Source organism: Lates calcarifer, linkage group LG19 (assembly GCF_001640805.2).
Source record: "Lates calcarifer isolate ASB-BC8 linkage group LG19, TLL_Latcal_v3, whole genome shotgun sequence".
Taxonomy (NCBI): domain Eukaryota; kingdom Metazoa; phylum Chordata; class Actinopteri; family Centropomidae; genus Lates; species Lates calcarifer.
The window spans coordinates 20,977,115-20,996,792 of NC_066851.1; the positions used below are offsets into that span (position 1 = coordinate 20,977,115).

Below are 19,678 nucleotides of genomic sequence, written 5' to 3' on the forward strand. Positions count from 1 at the left end.
AGATTGGTTTAATTAGGAGGAAACTGATTTTTCTTGCAAATGCTTGAACTCATGAAAAATACATAGTAGAAACTGGACCACAGTTACTCCAGATGGTGTTGATGATCTGATTAGATTCATGTCTTTCTGCATGAATTTGAATGTTAATGAGGTAAACTGTTTTTAAGCTTCTGTTTGCATTCTTAATGAGAAACTATTAGTACTGTGACCTTGTGTGTTCTTTATTACAGCAGGACATGAGGTTATCCAAGTTTAAACACAATGCTGCCCCCCTTGTGTTCATTATAGAAAACAACATTAAGACACCACCCGTCATATATTCAGTCCATATAATATACTAGAGTCATTAATTCACTCATTCATTATCTACAGCACTTATCCTTAAGGGATAGAGTCATTCTTGATTGATTATTAGTCTAAAAAACTCATCCATTGGAAATTTCTCCAGGTAAGCGTCCTGACATAAACAAAATGAACTGTTACTGTTGTTTTTATTAATAAAGCTATAATGTAATTTACCTTTGGGCCATCTCCTTTCTGTATAATTTTCAAAGACTCCTCTGGACTGGGGTTCTTGTGTCTTTAAGCAGAAAATCAAAATGGCAGAGCTGCCACCATTTTTGTAGTTCAGAGTTTGTTGCAGTCCCAGTTTTTTTGGTTGTACCAAACTTGCAGTCCCACAGGTGACCAACAGGTGGCGTCATACTACAAGGCAATAATTCAGCAAGGCCTTCTGCTGTCACAAACTGCTTTGAAAATGTAGCTTTTTTGCAAATTCACCACCTTTTTGCAACTTTATAACACAATTGTCAAGTTTCCAAAATATGTTACATACAGTTTCTACAAATATAGTGAATTGATTGGAGGAAAAAATTTTTTTAACTTTAAATAGTTACTGTATTTAACAGCATTGATGAGTGAACAAGAGTTTGAAATGAACCGAGTCTCACACGTATAAAAAATACTTTGATTTGAGTTAATTTTGCAGGAAAGACATACCTACCAGAACATATAAAACAACACAAAACATTAACATTTAATGGATATATACCTCTGAAGTTCCTACTTTTGCACCAATACACAATCTTTGAAATTACACCAAACATTTGACTTGTTAGAGGATGATGTGTTTTTATTAAATGTCATGGTGTGGTAGTGAACGCTGAGGTGGTACATTACTTGAAGCAGTGTATGTGCTGTGATCCCACTGTGAAATATATAATAAAGAGGTCATATTTTTATGGTAATTAAATGTGTGTAGTCTTAATTCTAAGAGGAGGTGTTCTCTAACCTTCACTGCTCCACTGTGGGACACCATCAAATTGGCAGCAGCTCTTAAAGTATAAAATAAAACCTGAATGTCCTCTGAACAGGAAGTTTAACCCCTGCAGGGAATAATTACATCAAAACCAATTTATCTGCTATTAATAAAGAATCAATCAGTTGGGACGTTATAGCCAAGTGCGGCTAATTGTTGAGTTCATGAACATTTGATAACGTTACCTTTGATACTTGTTGAACTTATTAACTTTTAATCCCTGACCTCATTCATGATTAATAACTCTCTGTCTGATCCTTTGGAAATGAGGCCCCAGCACGGTCTCTGACAGATGGACCAGTCCCAACTGCTGCCAACTGCTTTCCATACAATATTCAAGATGAACGTAACACACATGCATGCACACACACACACACACACACACACGTGCCCATCACTCAGATTAGCAGTCAAACAAAGGGGCCGTCTCACTGCCACAAGGGCTTTTTCATAGACAGGATGTCTCTCTTTTCTATGAGTTCATTAGCAAGATGGAGACGCAAAAATCATTTACATAAGAAAAGCAGGCAGGTATAACAGAGTGAGAGCAGTTTAACATCAGGACCATTATAGATATAAGTGGTTTTTAATTGTAGTGTTTTTATCCTTTTCATATTTTAGTTTAATGTGTTTTCTTTTATTTCATTTTGTGTCTGTATTCAATCTGTCTTTCTGTTTTGTTTGTTTTTTGGGTGAATATTTGGGCAAGTAGTTTTATGGCAGAATGAAACTAAACCACTGTGTTAGAAATCAACTGTACAACTGAGGAGCAAACATGAAACAGTCTAAAGTTTCCTGTGTGTTTAAATTACTTTCAAACAAATAGAGAAATGCTCTGTTGAAACCTGTTTCACTATAAGTTGCACTTTCTGGAATCAAGACATTTTCACTTTAAGTCTCTAAAAGTTCTGTTCAGCGTTTAACATCTGACCTGAAATAGCTAGCACAATTCATATACAGCTATATAAAGTTACACTAATGTACAGAATGAATAATAGACGAATGGGGCAGTGACAGAGAAAAGGGATGAAGCTGAACAAAGCCTTATATAAAATGTAGAGTATGAACAGAGCTTGGTCATGTTACTGACAATAGAAACAGTAGAAACACAGGTAAAACAGACCACATGTACAGTGATTATCATCAGAATATAGATATCATCTGTTTCTCACTTCTCTCTTTTACAAAAATCAGTCAAACTTTAACATGTAGTGAAAATTTCATTGTTATTTGACAACTAAACACATATATACACATACTTTAAATACATGTATTCACTGAAAAAACATATATTAATTGTTTGTATCCTACTTATAAACTCTAAATACACAGGACTAAAACTCAGTGTTGTTTAGACATGAATAACACTGTTTCCAGAGCTCCTGATCATAAAACTACACCCACAGCTGATGGTGGTAATCGTGAACCCCCAGCACACATGGCTGTGTAGATTAAGATCAGCTAATTAAAGGCTTTAAACAGCTGAGTGTATTCAAACACAAATTCTCACACTGAGTCTGTTTTTTTCAGTTTGTAGCAGGAATCAACAGCCAGACACTTAACAAGCTGCTCAACACAAATGCACCAAACCCCTGTCTCACATTTGTAAATTTACAGCACAGTGAGCCGGGCGGAGATTTTTTTTACCACACTTGCACATTTGAAGAGAGAAGAGACGTTCACATCTTTGAAACAGTGACACTTAACTCACCAACAACTCAAACACTGAAACAAACAGTAGTAGTAAAAAGAGATATAGCTTAGAAGAGATATATATGTCACATTTATTTGCTTCATCTGGTTATATTTGTGTATTTGCATTCTTCCCAAGTCATGAAATTAACCATTGCACACAGTAACACAAGCCTATATTTGTCTGCTATCACGTTTACGTTGTATTGTTCAGTATTCTTAATTGTTTCTGTTGTGTTTAAGCACCTTTAACCAGTAATTTGTCTGCTCATATTACTGTTTTAGTAAAAAAAAACAGTTAAAACAACAACAATAAAATAATCCAATTCAATTCAGTTAAAACTATAACATATTGCATTAAAGAATATATATCACTTTCACCATCACTGTCATGATAAAGTGAGGTTTTAAAAGTTGCTTAAAAACTTCAGATGCAATGAAATACTACAGAAAGAAAAAACATGAATATGGATCTGTCTCTCCCTCCATCTGCCTCCTTCAACCTCACATTTTCTCTCTTTTCTCCATCACATTAAAATACACTCAGATCCTTGTCAGGATGTGTCACTTCACTCTATAAACCTCCTCCTCCTTCCTCTCTTTAACCCCCTCATACAGCCTCTGCAGCCTCCGTTCTTCGTCCCCTCCTCATCTTTTGTCTCTTTTCCCTCCAGAATTCCTGGCTGGAGGCTCCAGCTCTCTACCTCTGTGTTTGCCGTCCATCTGCCGGCTGCCGGACCATGAGCAGATGTTCACCCCGTCCTCCAAGACCTGAGCCTGGAGGTACTGGTGGGGGGTGGTGGTTGACCAGTGGAGGGATGACCTATACCAAGGGAGAGTCTGCATTGACACTAGTAGAGACAATAAGAGGGAACAATGGTATGGATGAACACCCGGGAGGTGGAGGGGGGAAGCCGTGGCTGACTGACCATCTCCATGCAGACATACCCCTCATTCCTATGTGGAGTAAAGGCCTGTGGAGAGAACATCCACAACTTATCATTTAGAGAGAAGAGGATCATTTAAAAAGTTGACTTAAACCAGAGATTTATGCAAAGGAAATGCTGCTTTCCTACTGTATGTAAGGTAAAATGTTCCTAAATAGCATCAGTTAAGTGTACTGTCCTTCCAAGTCCATCAATAATAATCATCACTCTCATATGTCTGCACAACTATCTCATACACATTTCTTTAGTTTCAGTCTTCAGTCTAAATCCTTCACAGAAACTGGAATGAAGGAGACTAAAGACTATGAGTTAAATCAGAAGACTGAAAAAAGAACCAATGATAATCCGACAGTACTTTGAAGTGGAGGCCCACATCCTCCTGTAGTTTAGTATACACTCAAGAAACCAAATGTTTTGACAACATATTTGCATTGGCTCAATTTGCAAATCCTTATCTGGAAACTCCTCTTATCTAAAAAGTCTGACAGAGGAAAACCAGAAATTCTGGGACAAGGAATTTTGGCTAATGACAGAGCAAAACACTGTGTGAGGTGCTGCTGATGGAGGGAATACATTCAAGGAATACTTTTACATTTTGGGGAAAGCAGTTATTTGCTTTCTTGCAAAGGTTAGATGAGATGATTGATGCCACATTCATGTTTGTATAGTGAATATGAAGCTACAGCCAAGCAGCTGGTTAGCTTAGCATGGCTCAAAGAATAAAAACAAAAAAAGAAAAGAATAGAAAGTAGAGAGAGCTACAGTCTTTGTCCAGATTTTAAAAACATGCATGTACTGTACCAACATATCTGCATTTTAGGTTAACATGTTTGTTAAATCCAGGCACAAAGAGAAATCTAAAACCAGAAACTCATGTTGTGGTGTTACAGGTATTTACATGCTCGAGCTAGCAAGAAATGTTACAGCAATAAATCCAATAAAACCACATCTCATCAGTTTTCTGTTTATGTTTGTGAAGAAACAAGATATAATGTGTTAATCAGTGACATTTAAGGGTGTGGAGGCGGGCTTGTTAAACTTTGAACAGTGCCAGGCTAACTGTTTCCAGTCTTTATGCTAAGCTAAGATAATTGCCTGCTAGCTCTAGCATGGACAGACACACTCTAATCGAACTCTCAGTAAGCAAGCCAATAGGCACATATCCCAAAATGTATCACTATTTGATTAACTGCAGTGAAAAGAAATGCATCTCATGTGCCAGTATTTTGCTTCTCTATCACAGGACTCCTGGTTTTCTGCCAGAAGACTTTTCAGATAAGAGCTTGAGAAATGTTTTAGTTTCAGCTCCATATTCATGCCATGGTCATTTTTTCATTTTTATGTGTGTTTGGGATCATGAGGCACTATTCTGTGATTTAAGGGTGCTTTATAGATCAATATCTATTTTCTCGTCACTTCATTATCACATGAAATCACGAGGGTCAAAGGGCTTAAATCAAAGCTGTTTTATGGGCCTAACTTTGATCGCTGTATGAAACAGCAGGAGGTTTGTTTGTGCTGTTATTTTGTGAACCACAGAGCTCGTACTGAGTCACATTAGCTCCCTGCACAAACTGTAACAAATTTTTGGCCTCGCTCAGGCCAGTGATGACGTGGGTTATTTGCTTCTCATATAGAAACAAAACACTGCACGCTGCTGCAGGGTGAAGGTCTGAGACATTTTTCTCTCTGATGTTAATTAGCCAGAGCATGGTGTCATCAGTTTGTGCTGTCTCCTCTGTCCATGTGACAGTCTGGGTGCTCTGTAATGTAGCTGCCACTGTGCTAATGACCTGTTTGAACCAGTGTCAATGTTAATGCTCCTGCAGCAAAACAGTTCCAGATAAGACAAATGCAAATGCTGCAGTAAGTGTCCAATTAAACTGGTCATCGACTGTTAGGACCCTGCACTTAGTTTTAGATCTTCTGTCAATTGTCCAGTGCAGAGGATCCCACCCTAACTGGCTCCCTGTCAATTATAACTACAACATTTAAAGGCTTCTTACATGGTAATGCATCGCTCATAGTGATTTTAAAATATATATAACACTGACCGGGTCCATTCTGCTGCACGGGTTACTTTAAGTACATTTTGCTCCTAGTACTTCTGCTGCTGTTATTGGCTAAACTTTGATTGTTGTGTGAAGCAGCAGAAGGTTTGAATTTTTATTTTGTGCTTCTGTTCTATAACTAGGTCTTCACTTGTAATTCAGTATCTTTGCACAGTGTTATTGCTACTTTTACTGAAGTAAGGATTCTGAATACTTCTTCCACCACTGACCAGAGCTGCAGAAACTCCACCCTGGAGAACTTGAAATGAAATTTTATTCTTCTCTTTGCACCTACAGTGTGTGAGAGTCTTTATCTTAAAATATCTGTCTGAGTAGAATTTCACACATGACATGCAGTTTCTGAGGTTTTCTGTATTGACCGCAAGAATAAAACTAAAGCGAGACAGTGAATCCCTCTCACTTTTAGTGTGTGATTTGTCAAATTCAGAGAGCATTATCACAAAGAATCTGCAGCTTCTGTGGACAAATCCTGTTTGTTTGTTACAAAGGTCACCTTGAGAACAGAGCTCCACAGCTGCAAGACTTAACTGAGCAGCTAGTGTTTGTTTGTGAGTGTAAACCCTCCTTCCTTGTAGCTACACCCTCTGCCTACAACGGTAAATGGAGGGTTTGAAAGCAGTGTAGATTATTGTGTGTTGGAGCCATCAGTGAGGAAGAATCATTTATGAGCGTCCCAATTACAATCCAACACAACAAACTGCCTGCACATAGCCACACACTTTGTTTAAATGAGTCAGAGTGTGAGATAACTGGAGATAAGATTGGTTCTAATACACTGCAGTAATAAACTTTATCCACTGAGCACTTTTTGTAGCAGCACTTACACAAGTTTACAAGGTTGATTTTATTCTATTAAGCTGTCTCAAAGCCTTAAAGCCACGAGGAAAACTAACGCCCATCTCATTCTTAAAGGTCCATAGATGTGTGTTTAGAAATTTTTACTCTTTCACAAGTTATGTGTAAAGTACTTGAACTGTAACATACTCAAATGTTTTCTAAGCAGGGTTACATTTATTTTAGGTTACAGCCAGCCATTAGTTTCTATTAATTCCCTTAAAATAATTTGGCAGACTCTTGAAACTTCCTTGAGTTTTGTGTTCGTTGTGCAATGCAACAATAGTGTAAATTTGATATAAGATATAAGATGACTTGATGGACACTTTGATGGATTACAGGGATAGATTACAGTATCAAGAGTCTGCTGGTTGATTTTCATTTGGTACAATATGGTACAGAATTGAAAATTTCTAAAATGCAGAAACATGTTTTTCATAATGTAGCTGGCTTTGCATTGGTGAATAAAATAGGATTAGTTCACTATAACCCGTAGTACACATGATTTGTAGCAAATTGGATAAAATATGCAAAAACATTTTAATAAGCTGGGAATCTGGCTGAAATAGAAATGGTCTCCTGGTTAGTAAAACCTTGAACTCCTGAGATTATTCCTCCTACATATGACAGAAAGTTACACTAATTTAAAGGGAACGAATGAATGAATGAATGAGGAGCATGTTCTTATACAGTGTCTTCTTCAGCAGATTGTGAATCTTGTCATTTGTGTGTCTGTTGGTGTGAGCTTGAGTAAAAAAGGAAACCAGCTGTCAGCGGGGAGTCGGTGCAGGTTTGGTGGGAACAGAAGGTGTTGGGAGGTTTGCAGAGGTTTTATTCGGGGTGAGCCACTCACTGTCTCTCTCTCTCTTTTGTCTCCTCTTTTCAGATGTGGTGTGAGGAGCCCGGAGTCACAGGCCCGTGCTCGTACCTCTCCAGGGAAGTTCATTAAGCCTTATTTACATTTGTGATGCCAATCACACAGATACTTGAACCTGAACAAAGACCGAACAGAGGTGAACAGTGGTTATTCGACCTGCTGAAGGTCAGTACACCACCCTGCCTTACGAATACCAAAACACTGTTGTTGTGCTAAAATGGGTGCCGCCTGACGATTCATCGGATTCTGAATTACACATAATCGTACATTCAGCATTGTAAATCCAATCAGGAGTGTGTGCATGATAAAACCTGGACATCTTATGGAAGAAAAAGTTTGGAGACGTGGGGAAAAGCAGCAGAACCACGAACTACAAACTCCTATAAACCTCAGGCAAAACACTGAGGTATTTTTAGTGTTTACATGCATCTGGTTTTGTCAGTTGGACTGCCTCAGGTGTCTGGTTCAACTAGTTAAAGACAGTCTTGGTCAGCAATGATGTATTTGACTTTACAAACATGGGTTTTGGGCCCTGTTTGTTGAGTGTGTTAGTGAGAAAAAATGAAGTCCTGGTAGAGAGGAACAATGGCCTCACCCTGTGCACCTTCCAGCAGAAACTTTTAATATTTCTGATGAAAGTTTTTAGAATTTATGATCCAAAAAAACAGTAGTGACCATTTAAAATATAGTTCAGTGTTTTTATTTTGTAGGTATAAGAGGAAACAGTTTCTTATTTTGAATAAAAACATGGACGCGAGGATGTCCTAATTCTATTTCCTGAAACATATAGTTGCAATTTTATTCATGTGAGACAGGAAGTGGTGGAAAACATAACTAAAACCACTTTAAAAGGTGCACTCTCACACATGCACCCGCAAATACAGATCACATACATTCACGTAGTCTATAAACATTCAGACACAACAAGCCTCTCTGCTCCTGAGGTTTGACTGTTTTCTCCCTGACTTCATGTTGCTTTTTGCAACGTATAAAGATTCATGAATTTAATATGATTTTAGAAAGTTAAAGGAGAAGAGTGTGTGTTCACTGATTTGTAACAGAGAGGAAGAGAAACATTAAAAAGGAAGAATCCATTACATCAGTGAAAATAATGTCTTTTGTCTGAGTCACTTTGTGTGGGAGGCGTATGAGCTTGGCAGCCATTACTGGTAAACATGCACATGGTCATGTCACAATGTGCTGAGAGACACTGAGAGGAGTTTTACTTTAGTAAAGGACCTGAATACTTCCTCCACCACTGAGTGTACTTTACATTTTTAAACTTCAACTCTGTGTTTAAGACACTTATTTCCTTTGGTTCAATAAAAACTTTTAATGAGATTTACTCTGTAGTAGGCTATTACTACTTTTGCTCAGTCTTTGGAGTTGTGAAAAGTAACTAAGTACATATGCTCAAGTACTGTACTCAAGTACAAATTTTAGGTACTTGGACTTTACTTACTAACTATTTTCCTTTCATTCTACTTCATACTTAATACTCTACTACATTCAGAGGGAACTTAGTTTGGACTTTTAACTCCACTATATGTATCTTACTAGTTACTTCATCAATTAAGATTTGCCTACAAAACATATGAAGACCTTTCAAAATAAACCTTTCTTATGGATGAAACTACCCAACATTGTGTACAAGTACAGCTGAAATACTTCTCTTTAAATTATAGTAACCTGAATACCCCATAGGTTTGGTCAAACAAAACAAGAAACGTTTCACTTTCATCTTTACAAAGCAAACAATCAACTGATGACTTGAGTAAATAATCAGCAGGTTCATTCATAATGAAATAATCATTAGTTATGCTTCTCTATGAGATAGTTAAAAGTAAGCTCCACCTCAAACAACTACAGCAGTGAAATGCTGCTCACACATGATGCAACCATGTCTTCTATACGATAATAATAATCTAATGGTGTAAAAGTTAAGGGGAGTACTTTAACCATTGATTCTTAAAGTACATTTTGTTGGTCATGCTTACATTTGAATGCAGGAGTTCTACTTGTAATAGAGTATTTTTACCACTTGGCAATTGTACTTTTACTTAAACAAAGGCTGAAAACTGGCTGAAAAAGTTACAATGCTCATTTCCATCCATAGAAACTAAAGAGGTTCATGTATGAGGTTAAAGCAGAAGTCAAAACTGCAAAAATGTATTTATCAGTTTACACAAACATATGCAGTGAGATGATGCAATAATCTGATTGTGTGAATCAGTTGGACCCCAGTTTAGATACATGTAGTGTCTTTGTTTGCAGCATTTGAATACAGGCTTGCCAGCACAGACATTTTGCCAAGCGTAGAGGGATTTTGCAAAGCTCTGTTCATTTAAAAAAAAAAAAAATCATTTTTTCAACATCTCTTTATCAGCAGCCAAGTTTTTTTTCTTCAAATTCAAACCAAACGAAAATGGCAGTGAGAGATGAATATTTCACATAGTGGCTGATGAGAGTTTCAGTCCACAGTTGAGAGGGTGAGAACAAAAGATATGTGAGGAGAAAGATGAAAATTTTAAAGGATTGTGTCACATCCTCCTTCCTCTCCCTCATCCGGCGACAGGACAACAGCGGAGAGCTGTTCTGCGCTCTGATTGGTCGGTGGGACGTAACAAGGCGCTGATTGGCTGAAAGATTGCCGCTCCTGAACTTCTATTTTGAACATAAATACGAGCAGCCTCAGTCTCTTTTTCTCAGAAACAAGGGGCTGTCAGAGAGGGAGTACGCTGTGCTGCAGCTCTCTGCCACAATCAACAACTATGTGATTTTACCAGATTAGCAAGACTGAATCAAAGTTTTACTCCACACGGAACCACCGAGTCACTTCCAGCGGGTGTTTCGGATCGAATGGTTTGGAAATGTTTTCTTAAATTGTTGCTAGCTAACTGGTTAGCTCTCTGGTTAGCTTGAAGTTTGGACCGTCTTGCTAACTAATTGGCACTCTCCGACCCGAAATTCAACCTAAATCCACCACGAGGCAATAACGACCGCGGGATTTATAGAAATTGGACAGCTAACGATGGAGTCGATAAATGTTTTTAGCAGCGCCAGTCCTGTTAATACTGGTTTTACGAGTAGGCCCGACGGGATCCCCGGGCTTTCCTCGCTCTCTCTGCCCGAGCTGAACTCCAAGAACTCGCACTGCAGGAATCTCTTCTCCCCTGGACCCGCGACTGTCCTGTCGCCTGTCACCAATTTGGCTCTGGACATGAACAATTTAGCTGGACTTGGCAGGTATAGTTATTAAAGTTTTATCCGTCATGTTTGTCTACTTAATGCTGTTTTTTGCAAGCCAAGAAATTCCGTTTGTTCCAGTCCATAGACCAGCATGCATAGTCTGGTTTGGTGTTCACACCATTGTTTTTTCTTGTTCATCTCTTTCCCATACAGCCACTGTGATACCCCGAAAAGGAGAAAGCATGCACCCCTTGAAAAGGTTCCCTCCTTTGCCTCTGACGTCTCATCTGATGCTGGTGAGCCATCCTAAAAGACCTATTGTCTGTGCTAATTGATTCCATTACAATTGATGCCCGAGGGCTCTAATGTCTGTCTGATTTCATAGCCGTGCACCTCAACTTTAGATGTGGTCATGAGATAAAGAGCACTGTCCATGATTGGTTTGCTAACTTTTTTGAGAATAATGCCAAACATTACCTTATTCTGAACTTTGCAATCATGAGAATTAGCTATTTTTGTTAGATTTAACAATCATAATTGACAATGAAATAATTGTCACTTGCTGTCCTATTTACTTTTATGCACAGCTGCAGTCACGTGTATGTCTATAGTGCAAAAATCAAACCCAAATTTACAGTTTAGTCTCAGTTAAACTGCAAAATTCACCAGCTACATTTCTAATCCACTGGTAATCAGCTGTTTTTTGGTGCCAGTGGCCCACCCTGTGCGTATTCGATTTGTGACACACATCTCTTCCTTCAGGCCTCGGCATGGATCCCCCAAGCCCCATGGATGCTGTTGAAGTTGAAGACACGTAAGTTGAACTGTCCTCCTCATGTCTGCTCTAATCAATCAGCCTGTGAGCTGTGCCCCTTCTCTCACCCCCCTCCGCCAACCCCCCACCTCCACCCTGTCGTTGAGCTCAGCTGAGCCAAGCATTTCTCATCTGTAGGATTATTATTTTTACCGTTGGCTTTAAGATGACAGCTTCGCTCATTTTAACTAAGCAGATTAGCCGATAAAGCACGTCAGCTTAACTTTCTTTGTGTATTTAAAGTTAAGTGAAAAGAGCATGTGGTCTGGAATGTTACAGTTTACAGTTGTTGATTATTTTAATTGGTTATGTGAACACTTTGGACAAGGTACACAGGGACAAGAGAAGATATTAAGTAGAAACTAATTTGTATAAATTCCTACAGGCAAAAGGACAAGTTTCCCATTTTCTGTATCTGATCAAGAAGAAACTAGGCGCACCAGTTGTGCTCAGCTTTGTTATCTTTTACCAGTTTGTCAGCATATCCTCAGCTGCCTAATCTTGGGTGGCCCTTTCCTTAATTCTCAGTTGGGCAAGTCTCTGCAGACATCTGCCACCGTCAGATGTGCGAGTGTGATGTGCAAGTTCCTTTACAGCAGCATTTGGTGCTGAAGACCTCATTCACCTCCTTTTACAGCTGTTCGGTTGCTAGGAGATTTCCAGGTTGGGGGAGGACGACGTGCCCCGCGCTTGGGTTTAATGATAAGCCCACCCCCTCTGGATTTTGGCACACTCTTCCTATGCACTGTTATTTCAATAGGAAAAAGGGGGCAGGAGTTTTTTCTGCGTCAGGGCTATTGAAATGAGGGCACCCCCAGAGAACAACTGCCCTCCCTTCCTCTGGTCTGCATTGAATGGGACACGCTCCCCCCTTGACAAACAAAGGGCCCTTGCAGAAAAGGGGTTGGCGGCATCGGCTCCAGCAGGCATATGGTAGATTAGCTGATCTCTGCTTCCCTTCTCCTGTCCTCCATCCCCCTCCTTAGCTACAAGCTCTCCACTCAGCTTATTTAGCATACAGGTGGGCATTACTCCAGTGCAAAGGACCACCTCTTCGCCTCTATGCATTCACCCAACTTCCTCTAGTCCAACCGTTCCTCTTGGTTTCTCAATAGAGCTCCAGGTTCTTTGTAGTTTATGGGCGCACAATGTCTCTACTGGCAATTAGGCCTTCCAGCCTCTTGCTTAGCAAGTTTCAACACAAAGACCTGTTACTTTTCTTTTATGTTCAACAATATCTTAAAATCTGTTGCATTTTTAAGAATTTCTTACTAACAGATTAAATTTTTCTGTTACAGATTTGAAAAGGCCATTCAGCAGTCAAGCCGAGTTGTCAACGAGTAAGTTGCTTTCCAGTCAATATTCTGGTATTTGGCCGTTACTGCCTCTCCCTATTTGAACAACATTGCTCTCCAGGGAGTATTTTACTACACAAACTAAAACAGTCTGTTGATTTGATCCGTATTGACTGCTTCCTCTCCCTCCTATCAATTATAGGAGGATACCAATCCGAAGAATCAACTCATTGCCAGTAAGAAATTTGTCATGTTTGTGTTTACAGCTTTGCGTGGATTTATTTTAATTGGTTTAATCTGTGGCTGATGTTCCAGGCTGACCGATTCTGTAGGAATGTGATCTGTCATTCTAATTTGGCCGTCAAGCGTCCAAATCCCCAAAAATTTCCTCCAGGAAAGTTTAAAATTGAATAGATCATAAAGCACACTGGGGACAGGAGAATGATGGACTGTGCAGGAGACAAAACCTCAAAATAATGTCACTGAGTAGCAAGATTTGGGCTTTAATTGAGTTAGTACAGAACACCCTCCAGTGTTAACCCACCACAGAACAGCTTGTTTACAGTTGCTGAGTCTCTGTTGATTGTATCTCTCCTCTCCCCCCTCAGCTCCAGCTCCTGGGCTTCAGTCCGTCTCTGAAGGGACAGGAAACAGATTCTCACCGCTACGGAATATTCGGCCAACAACCCTCCCAAATAAATGCTGCCTCCTCCTCTCAACACGACAACAAAGAGAACATGCCGGAGGTCAGTGGTGCCTGTTTCTTTGGTAGAAAGTGCTTGAAAGGAGAACCTACATCTTTTTTTTTTCTTGTTGGATACAGAAGCTAACAGAACTTTTAGTGCAACTCTGAATGCTGATTTGTTTCCATGACAAAGGCATTGCATCATTTGACTTAAAAATTTGGTTACGTGGTTATTATATTAACATTAGTGTCAGTATAAGGTGTTAAAAAGAGGATTTTCCCAAGTACAGTTTTTTTCCTTTTGTAAGTTTATTGTTGGTACAGAATGCCTCCAGAATTATTATGTGTAGCTCGGCAACAGACCTGCAGCCTCTCAGTTAGGAAAGAGTAAAATTTTCTTGAGCTTTATCCATAAAAAAACAACTAGTTGTTGGTAACGCTTCCTGAAATTTTTTTTTTTCTTAAAATGTATTTTCAGGAGGGCTTTGAATTCAAGAAACCAACCAAGCCGGCGTCGCGGTGTCGTGTGCGCTCCTTCAACAGCGGACAGTCCAAGGACGCGTTTGCTCGCCGCCCCAGCTCAGCACCAGCCCTCATGGTATGTGAACGTCTGAAGAGTCGGTTTCTTTGTGCATCATGCTGAGACCCGTGTTCTAGAAAGATGCAAACTCTTCTCTTTTCCCCTCTTATCCAGCTTTCCTCACCTCCTCCAATCCAGCAGCTCCACTTTTATGACTCCAGCCCCATGTTCCTGAGACGGTTCCTCCCTCACCTCCTCTCTGAACGACGACGATGACGACGGATTTTTGGAAGTACTGGACGACAACATGGAGGTAAGGCACTGTCACTTTACAGATTGTCTGCCAGTAAAAAAAAAAAAAAATCCTCTGAGATTATCTGAGTACAATAAACTGTCTCTAAGTAATTGTCAACACTCTGTCGCCTACAGAACGACTCTGGGATGCCGATGGGAATGGCCAGCTTGCTCACTGCTCCACTGGTGTCTGACAGTACAGGAGAAGACTCTGTAAGTTTGCCCACTACCAAACAAAAGCTCTGTGGTAGAATATATCTGGGAAGAATTATAAGAGCAAAGCAGTGAGACTTGAGCAGCATGTTTTATTTCACACACAGGGGCAAAGCAACAGACTGCATTTATTAGACATGCCCCCTTAAGGCCACAAAATGTAAATGCACTATAGAGTTTGATGTTGGATTTTTTTTCTCTCTCCTTCAGCCTGTGATTCGCTGTCGGCCACGAAGCCTGTTCCGTTCGCCCTCCATGCCCAGTCCGGTCTCCCGTCCCTCCGTGAAGCGCCCTGACTGCCCCGCAGATGAAAACACACCGGTCAGGGTGAAGAGACGGCGCAGCCTGGCAGGAACACAAGTCACCATCCTGGAGCAAAACCCCGAATCCCCACGGATGGTGAGTCCTCACTGCCGCTCAGTCCTCACCAAAACATGATGAGTAGAAACAGAAGTAGAAATAATACCATTCTCTGTTTAATTGAGACCAAATGAAGTCAAGTTAAGCCACTAGCTGGAAACAGTCTTGTCTAACAGAGATAGAGATGTGAGGTTAAGCTCAAGTGTTTGACTCTTTCTTGAGCTTCATGCAGCTGCTGTTATTCATCTGGGAGCTGATGGTGTGAAGGTAGATATCACCTGATCGCCTTTCGGAATGTAGGAAATGATCAGTTTTGACAAAAGCACAAACCTGCAGCTCCACCGACCATCTGTTACCTCCTCAGTGGACGTGGAGAAATTGCTCCTGAAACAGCCGCTGAGGCTGACTGGCCATTGTCACTACCTTTTACAGACGATCTCGAATTACCCCATTTTCTCCTTGACTGCCTCCTTAAGTCTCTCCCTCCTCTTCTCCTTCCAGGGCTGTTCCCTGCTCCAGAGGTCCAAATCCTTCTGTCAGACAGAGATTGAGAAGCTGCTGGACGGTGAGGACGGCTCTAATGAGCTAATTGGAGATTTCACCAAGGTGAGAAAGACTGCAACGATCTCCAGCCGTGTTTCTTAACATTGATGTCTTTAATTATGTGAAATTAACCTGTCTAATCCAATCTCCTTTTTTGTCTTTTAGCCATTTGTATTACCCACAGTGGACGGCAAACACCAAGACCTCAAGTACATTACCTCAGACATTGTGAGTAGATGTTCTGGCTGCTTTCCTCTTTGTGTCTGCTGTAATTGTACATTATTTTAAGAAATTAAACATTAAAGTTGGTTTTCTGTGGTCTTTAGATGGTGGCAGCTCTGACTGGCCAGTTTAACCATCTAGTTGAACGAGTCATTGTCATCGACTGCCGCTACCCCTACGAGTTTGAGGGAGGACACATCAAGGTGAGTCAACGTCAGCCAACACGTTAAGTAGAGCTGCAACTAATGATTATTTTCTTGATTAATCCATCAGTACTTTCTTCTATAAATAGCCTCAGGGTCAGTTCCTGTACTTTGAACTAAACTTCCTCTCTGTCCTCTCAGGGAGCCCTGAACCTGCACCAGGAGGAACAGGTGGAGGATTTCCTCCTGAAGACCCCCATCGTCCCGTCCTGCCCAGAGAAACGAGTCGTCATTGTCTTCCACTGCGAGTTCTCGTCGGAGCGCGGCCCCCGGATGTGCCGCTTTGTCAGGGAGCGAGACCGCGCCATGAACGACTACCCCATACTCCACTACCCCGAGCTCTACATCCTCAAGGGCGGATACAAAGACTTCTTCCCTGATTTTCAGGTTAGTTTTGCTTCCGGTTCCACCAGAGCTGACACTTTGTCTGCCAGTTAAGATTCAACAACACCCATCTAACTTGGTTGTTTACAAATCGGTCTACTACAAGATCCATTCAGTAGCTGTCTGAGACTTTGATTGGATCATTGAATTAAACTTGATTTGATTTATTATGATCTTCAGTCATTGGCAGTGACATTAGTACGGCTACAGATGGCTCTGTTAGTCAGGGTTGGTACTGGAAACCACACAACATACACACAAGCAAGCAGCCTTACAGCACTACTCAGGATACATGCTGAAACGTTTTGGGACCAGTATGTGTGATGGAATAACTTCAGCTCAAGGTCCACTTACGAGCCTTTTGCGAGCTTTCAGCTGCACCTCGCAGTATGTGTCTTGACTGTTAGAACAGCTGAGTGGAGTTTAGTTGAAGTTTATTTCAAAAGTCCACTTCCAGTATCAGACATTCGTTAGGCTGTTCTACCTCACAGTAAAAAGAATGAAACCCTCTGTGGCTGTTCAGTTCTCTGAACTTGTCTCCTTGTCTTCCTGCGCAGTCACAATGTGAACCTCAGTCCTACCGGCCCATGCACCACGAGGACTTCAAGGAGGACCTTAGGAAGTTCCGCCTCAAGAGTCGCACCTGGGCCGGGGAGCGCAGCAAGAGAGACATGTACAGCCGACTGAAGAAGCTCTGATCGCCTCCTCGTCCTCACAAAACTGCCTCTAACACACACTGCCTCCCCCCAACCCCCTCTTCCTCCCCCCGAACAGATTTGAGAGCAAATTTCTCTCCGAGCCCGAGGCCTCGCCCCGCCAGTTTTTGGGATTGCACCAGCAGAACAGGGATTTTCTGAAGTCCCGAAAGTTTCATTTTAATTGTAACAAAAGTTGGTTATTTATGCAAATTTAAAGAGGGAAAGATGTGAAATGATGAACCCTTGACTGTAAAAGAAGTCTCTGAGGTGCAGTGAAAAGATTTCATTAAGATGATCTGAAGCAATGTGATTGTTTTAAAAACCACTCGGACCTGCCGCCTGTTTTACCTTTGTCATTATGCCGGCGTAAGCAAACACAAATCACTGCCAGGTTTCTAACAACTCAACCACACTGCCACATCTGAAGTTTGTCTTTCAGTCTCCTCACTGGATATTTTTGGTTTGTTATTTTTATTTTTTATTTTGCATTTGTCATGTTCCACCTTATTTAAGCACTTAATTTAAAAACCTGAAATGGTGAGGTGCTTTTTTTTTAATACAGTTTTTTTGAATCTTGCTTTTAATGAATTTTGTTGACCCCTGTTTAAACATTGTTGTGAAAGCATGCCTTTTTCTAGGCGTCCCAAAAAGCTAATTGGATATTTACTGACAACCTGTAAAAGTGTAAGAGCTTTTTTTCATCTTCTTCCTGAGCAGTTGCAATACTTTTTTCTTTTTTTTTTCCCTCGGTCAGAAGAAACCAAAGCAAACAAACTACCTGTTAACTTTGCAGTGAGATTTTTCTAATGCTGCAGGTCAGCAAGTGTGAAGAGGATTTTTGATCTAAGAAAAACACCTTTTTGTTTTGCTTTGAATCTCTTAATGTTCAGAGAGAAAAATGTCTTCCCCTCTGCAGAGCTAATGATGTCAGTTTATAATGAACGGGGTGGTTTGAATATTTTTGGTACAGGCTCATGGGGGAGCTGCTGAAATAAAGATCCAATGTGCGTTCAAATGGGATATTCAATTGTCAGCATTTTGTGCTTTTGTGGACTGAGTGTTCTATACAAAGGTTATTGGATGGTATAAACATTTTTAAGATGCCACTAATTTACCTAAAGAAACTTAACTTCTCAAATGTTTAATGTTGTCTAAACACAAACATTTGTGCAAGCACTTTCCCTAAATAAAATCCAACCTCAAAATTGGCAAAATAATATTTAAAGTGGGTGTCATCTGATCAATTAACAAACTTAACAAAACTAATCTCAACAGTAATTTGAAGCAGCTTTTGGTATTTGAGTGTTGGTTCCCAGCCCTGTTCCTGGATTTCTCTTTATGCCAGAGTCAAGAACTAGATTTATTTAAAGTAACCTGATCATTTTGCAAAATAAAACCTGGAAATGTTCATATTTGATCAAATTGTCTGTATTCACCGTGTAAATCTCTATAGTGCACTTAAAACTGACCAAACTTGTTCATAGCATGCAGACAATTGTTTGCCTTTGCTGCATGTGTGTATTAACACTACACCTGTCAGTGATGGCACCAAATTGTTTGTAATTTAACAAGTTTGCTAATCTTTAATCAAAGATTTTTTCATTCAGTTTAATTCATTGTGCAAAAATACCAAACAGTCTGGTCCCACTTTCTCTAATGTGAGGATTTTCCACTTCTCTCTGTTGATTCAACAAATTCAGCGGTTTGAAAGTTTAAACATGCAGTTTTGTCACTGTGGGATTTGGAAGCTTGTGAGAGGAATTTTTCTCAGTTTTCTGACCTGAACCTGGAAACAGGGCCCTGATGTGCAGGAGCAAACTTAAACTCTAAGAATAGCACATCTGCCGTTTTTGTTTGGTCTCTGGCTCTGCGTGGCGGGGACACAGGTTTTCCTGCACACAGAGCAGTTCCTGTTTTTTCAAATTCTCCCTCTGCGGCCGACCTTGGGAGTGGCCTCTCTGCTGCTGCTGCTGCAGCACGTGTCCACAGACACACACACACACATTCCTGTGGAGGCGGCGCCTGACATGTCCTGACAGGACAGAGGGAAAAAAATCAGAGCCACCATGTGCTGTGAACACGTGACTGACGTGATGGAGAGGTGGTTATAAAAGCAGAACTCCCTCCCTTCTGGCACTTTACCAAAGTTTGAAATCAGGCAGTTTCCCAGCGGCCATGTGTCTATGGGAAAGAGAGGGCAAGCCTTTGTTTGCATTCCACCCATTGAGGTCTAAAGACTAATTTACCGCCAACAGTTTCCAGCTGAACAAGTATCTGTTGGTCGTCTTGTGCAACTCAGACTCAACTGAAGATGCTTTAATTCTTTCCTGAACCCTGGAAAGAAGTAGTGTTGGCAGAACAGTGAGGACTGAACTTAGCGGGGAAAGGGAAGAGAGTCAGTGATCTTTACATCTACTTGTCAATGAGTCTCCGCTATTCATAACCGAGCTGCCACCTTTGTCTGAACCAGACGGTTAATGTTGCTGAGGTTTTAAGGGGCATCACACTTTTAGATGAG

General features: G+C 40.5%; 1 protein-coding gene and 1 long non-coding RNA gene across 2 annotated transcripts in view; both read left to right on the forward strand.

Moving 5' to 3' along the window:
- The window catches only part of LOC108876591 (uncharacterized), a 31,698-nt gene extending 23,201 nt beyond the window's left edge, over positions 1 to 8,497 (forward strand). Inside the window, exons 2-3 of the long non-coding RNA XR_001960009.1 lie at positions 3,685 to 3,793; positions 7,750 to 8,497. This is a non-coding gene — a long non-coding RNA (uncharacterized LOC108876591). The remainder of the gene's footprint in view (positions 1 to 3,684; positions 3,794 to 7,749) is intronic.
- Positions 8,498 to 10,431: 1,934 nt separating this feature from the next.
- On the forward strand, positions 10,432 to 18,180 carry cdc25b (cell division cycle 25B). Its single transcript, XM_018666275.2, is given in 16 exon segments — positions 10,432 to 10,986; positions 11,143 to 11,225; positions 11,692 to 11,743; positions 13,042 to 13,083; positions 13,241 to 13,274; positions 13,647 to 13,784; positions 14,202 to 14,321; positions 14,418 to 14,483; positions 14,485 to 14,556; positions 14,673 to 14,750; positions 14,961 to 15,149; positions 15,612 to 15,716; positions 15,819 to 15,881; positions 15,980 to 16,078; positions 16,220 to 16,465; positions 17,020 to 18,180. Coding segments are annotated over 16 exon segments (1,743 nt in total). The 5' UTR covers positions 10,432 to 10,771; the 3' UTR covers positions 17,161 to 18,180.
- The last annotated feature ends 1,498 nt before the right edge of the window (positions 18,181 to 19,678 follow it).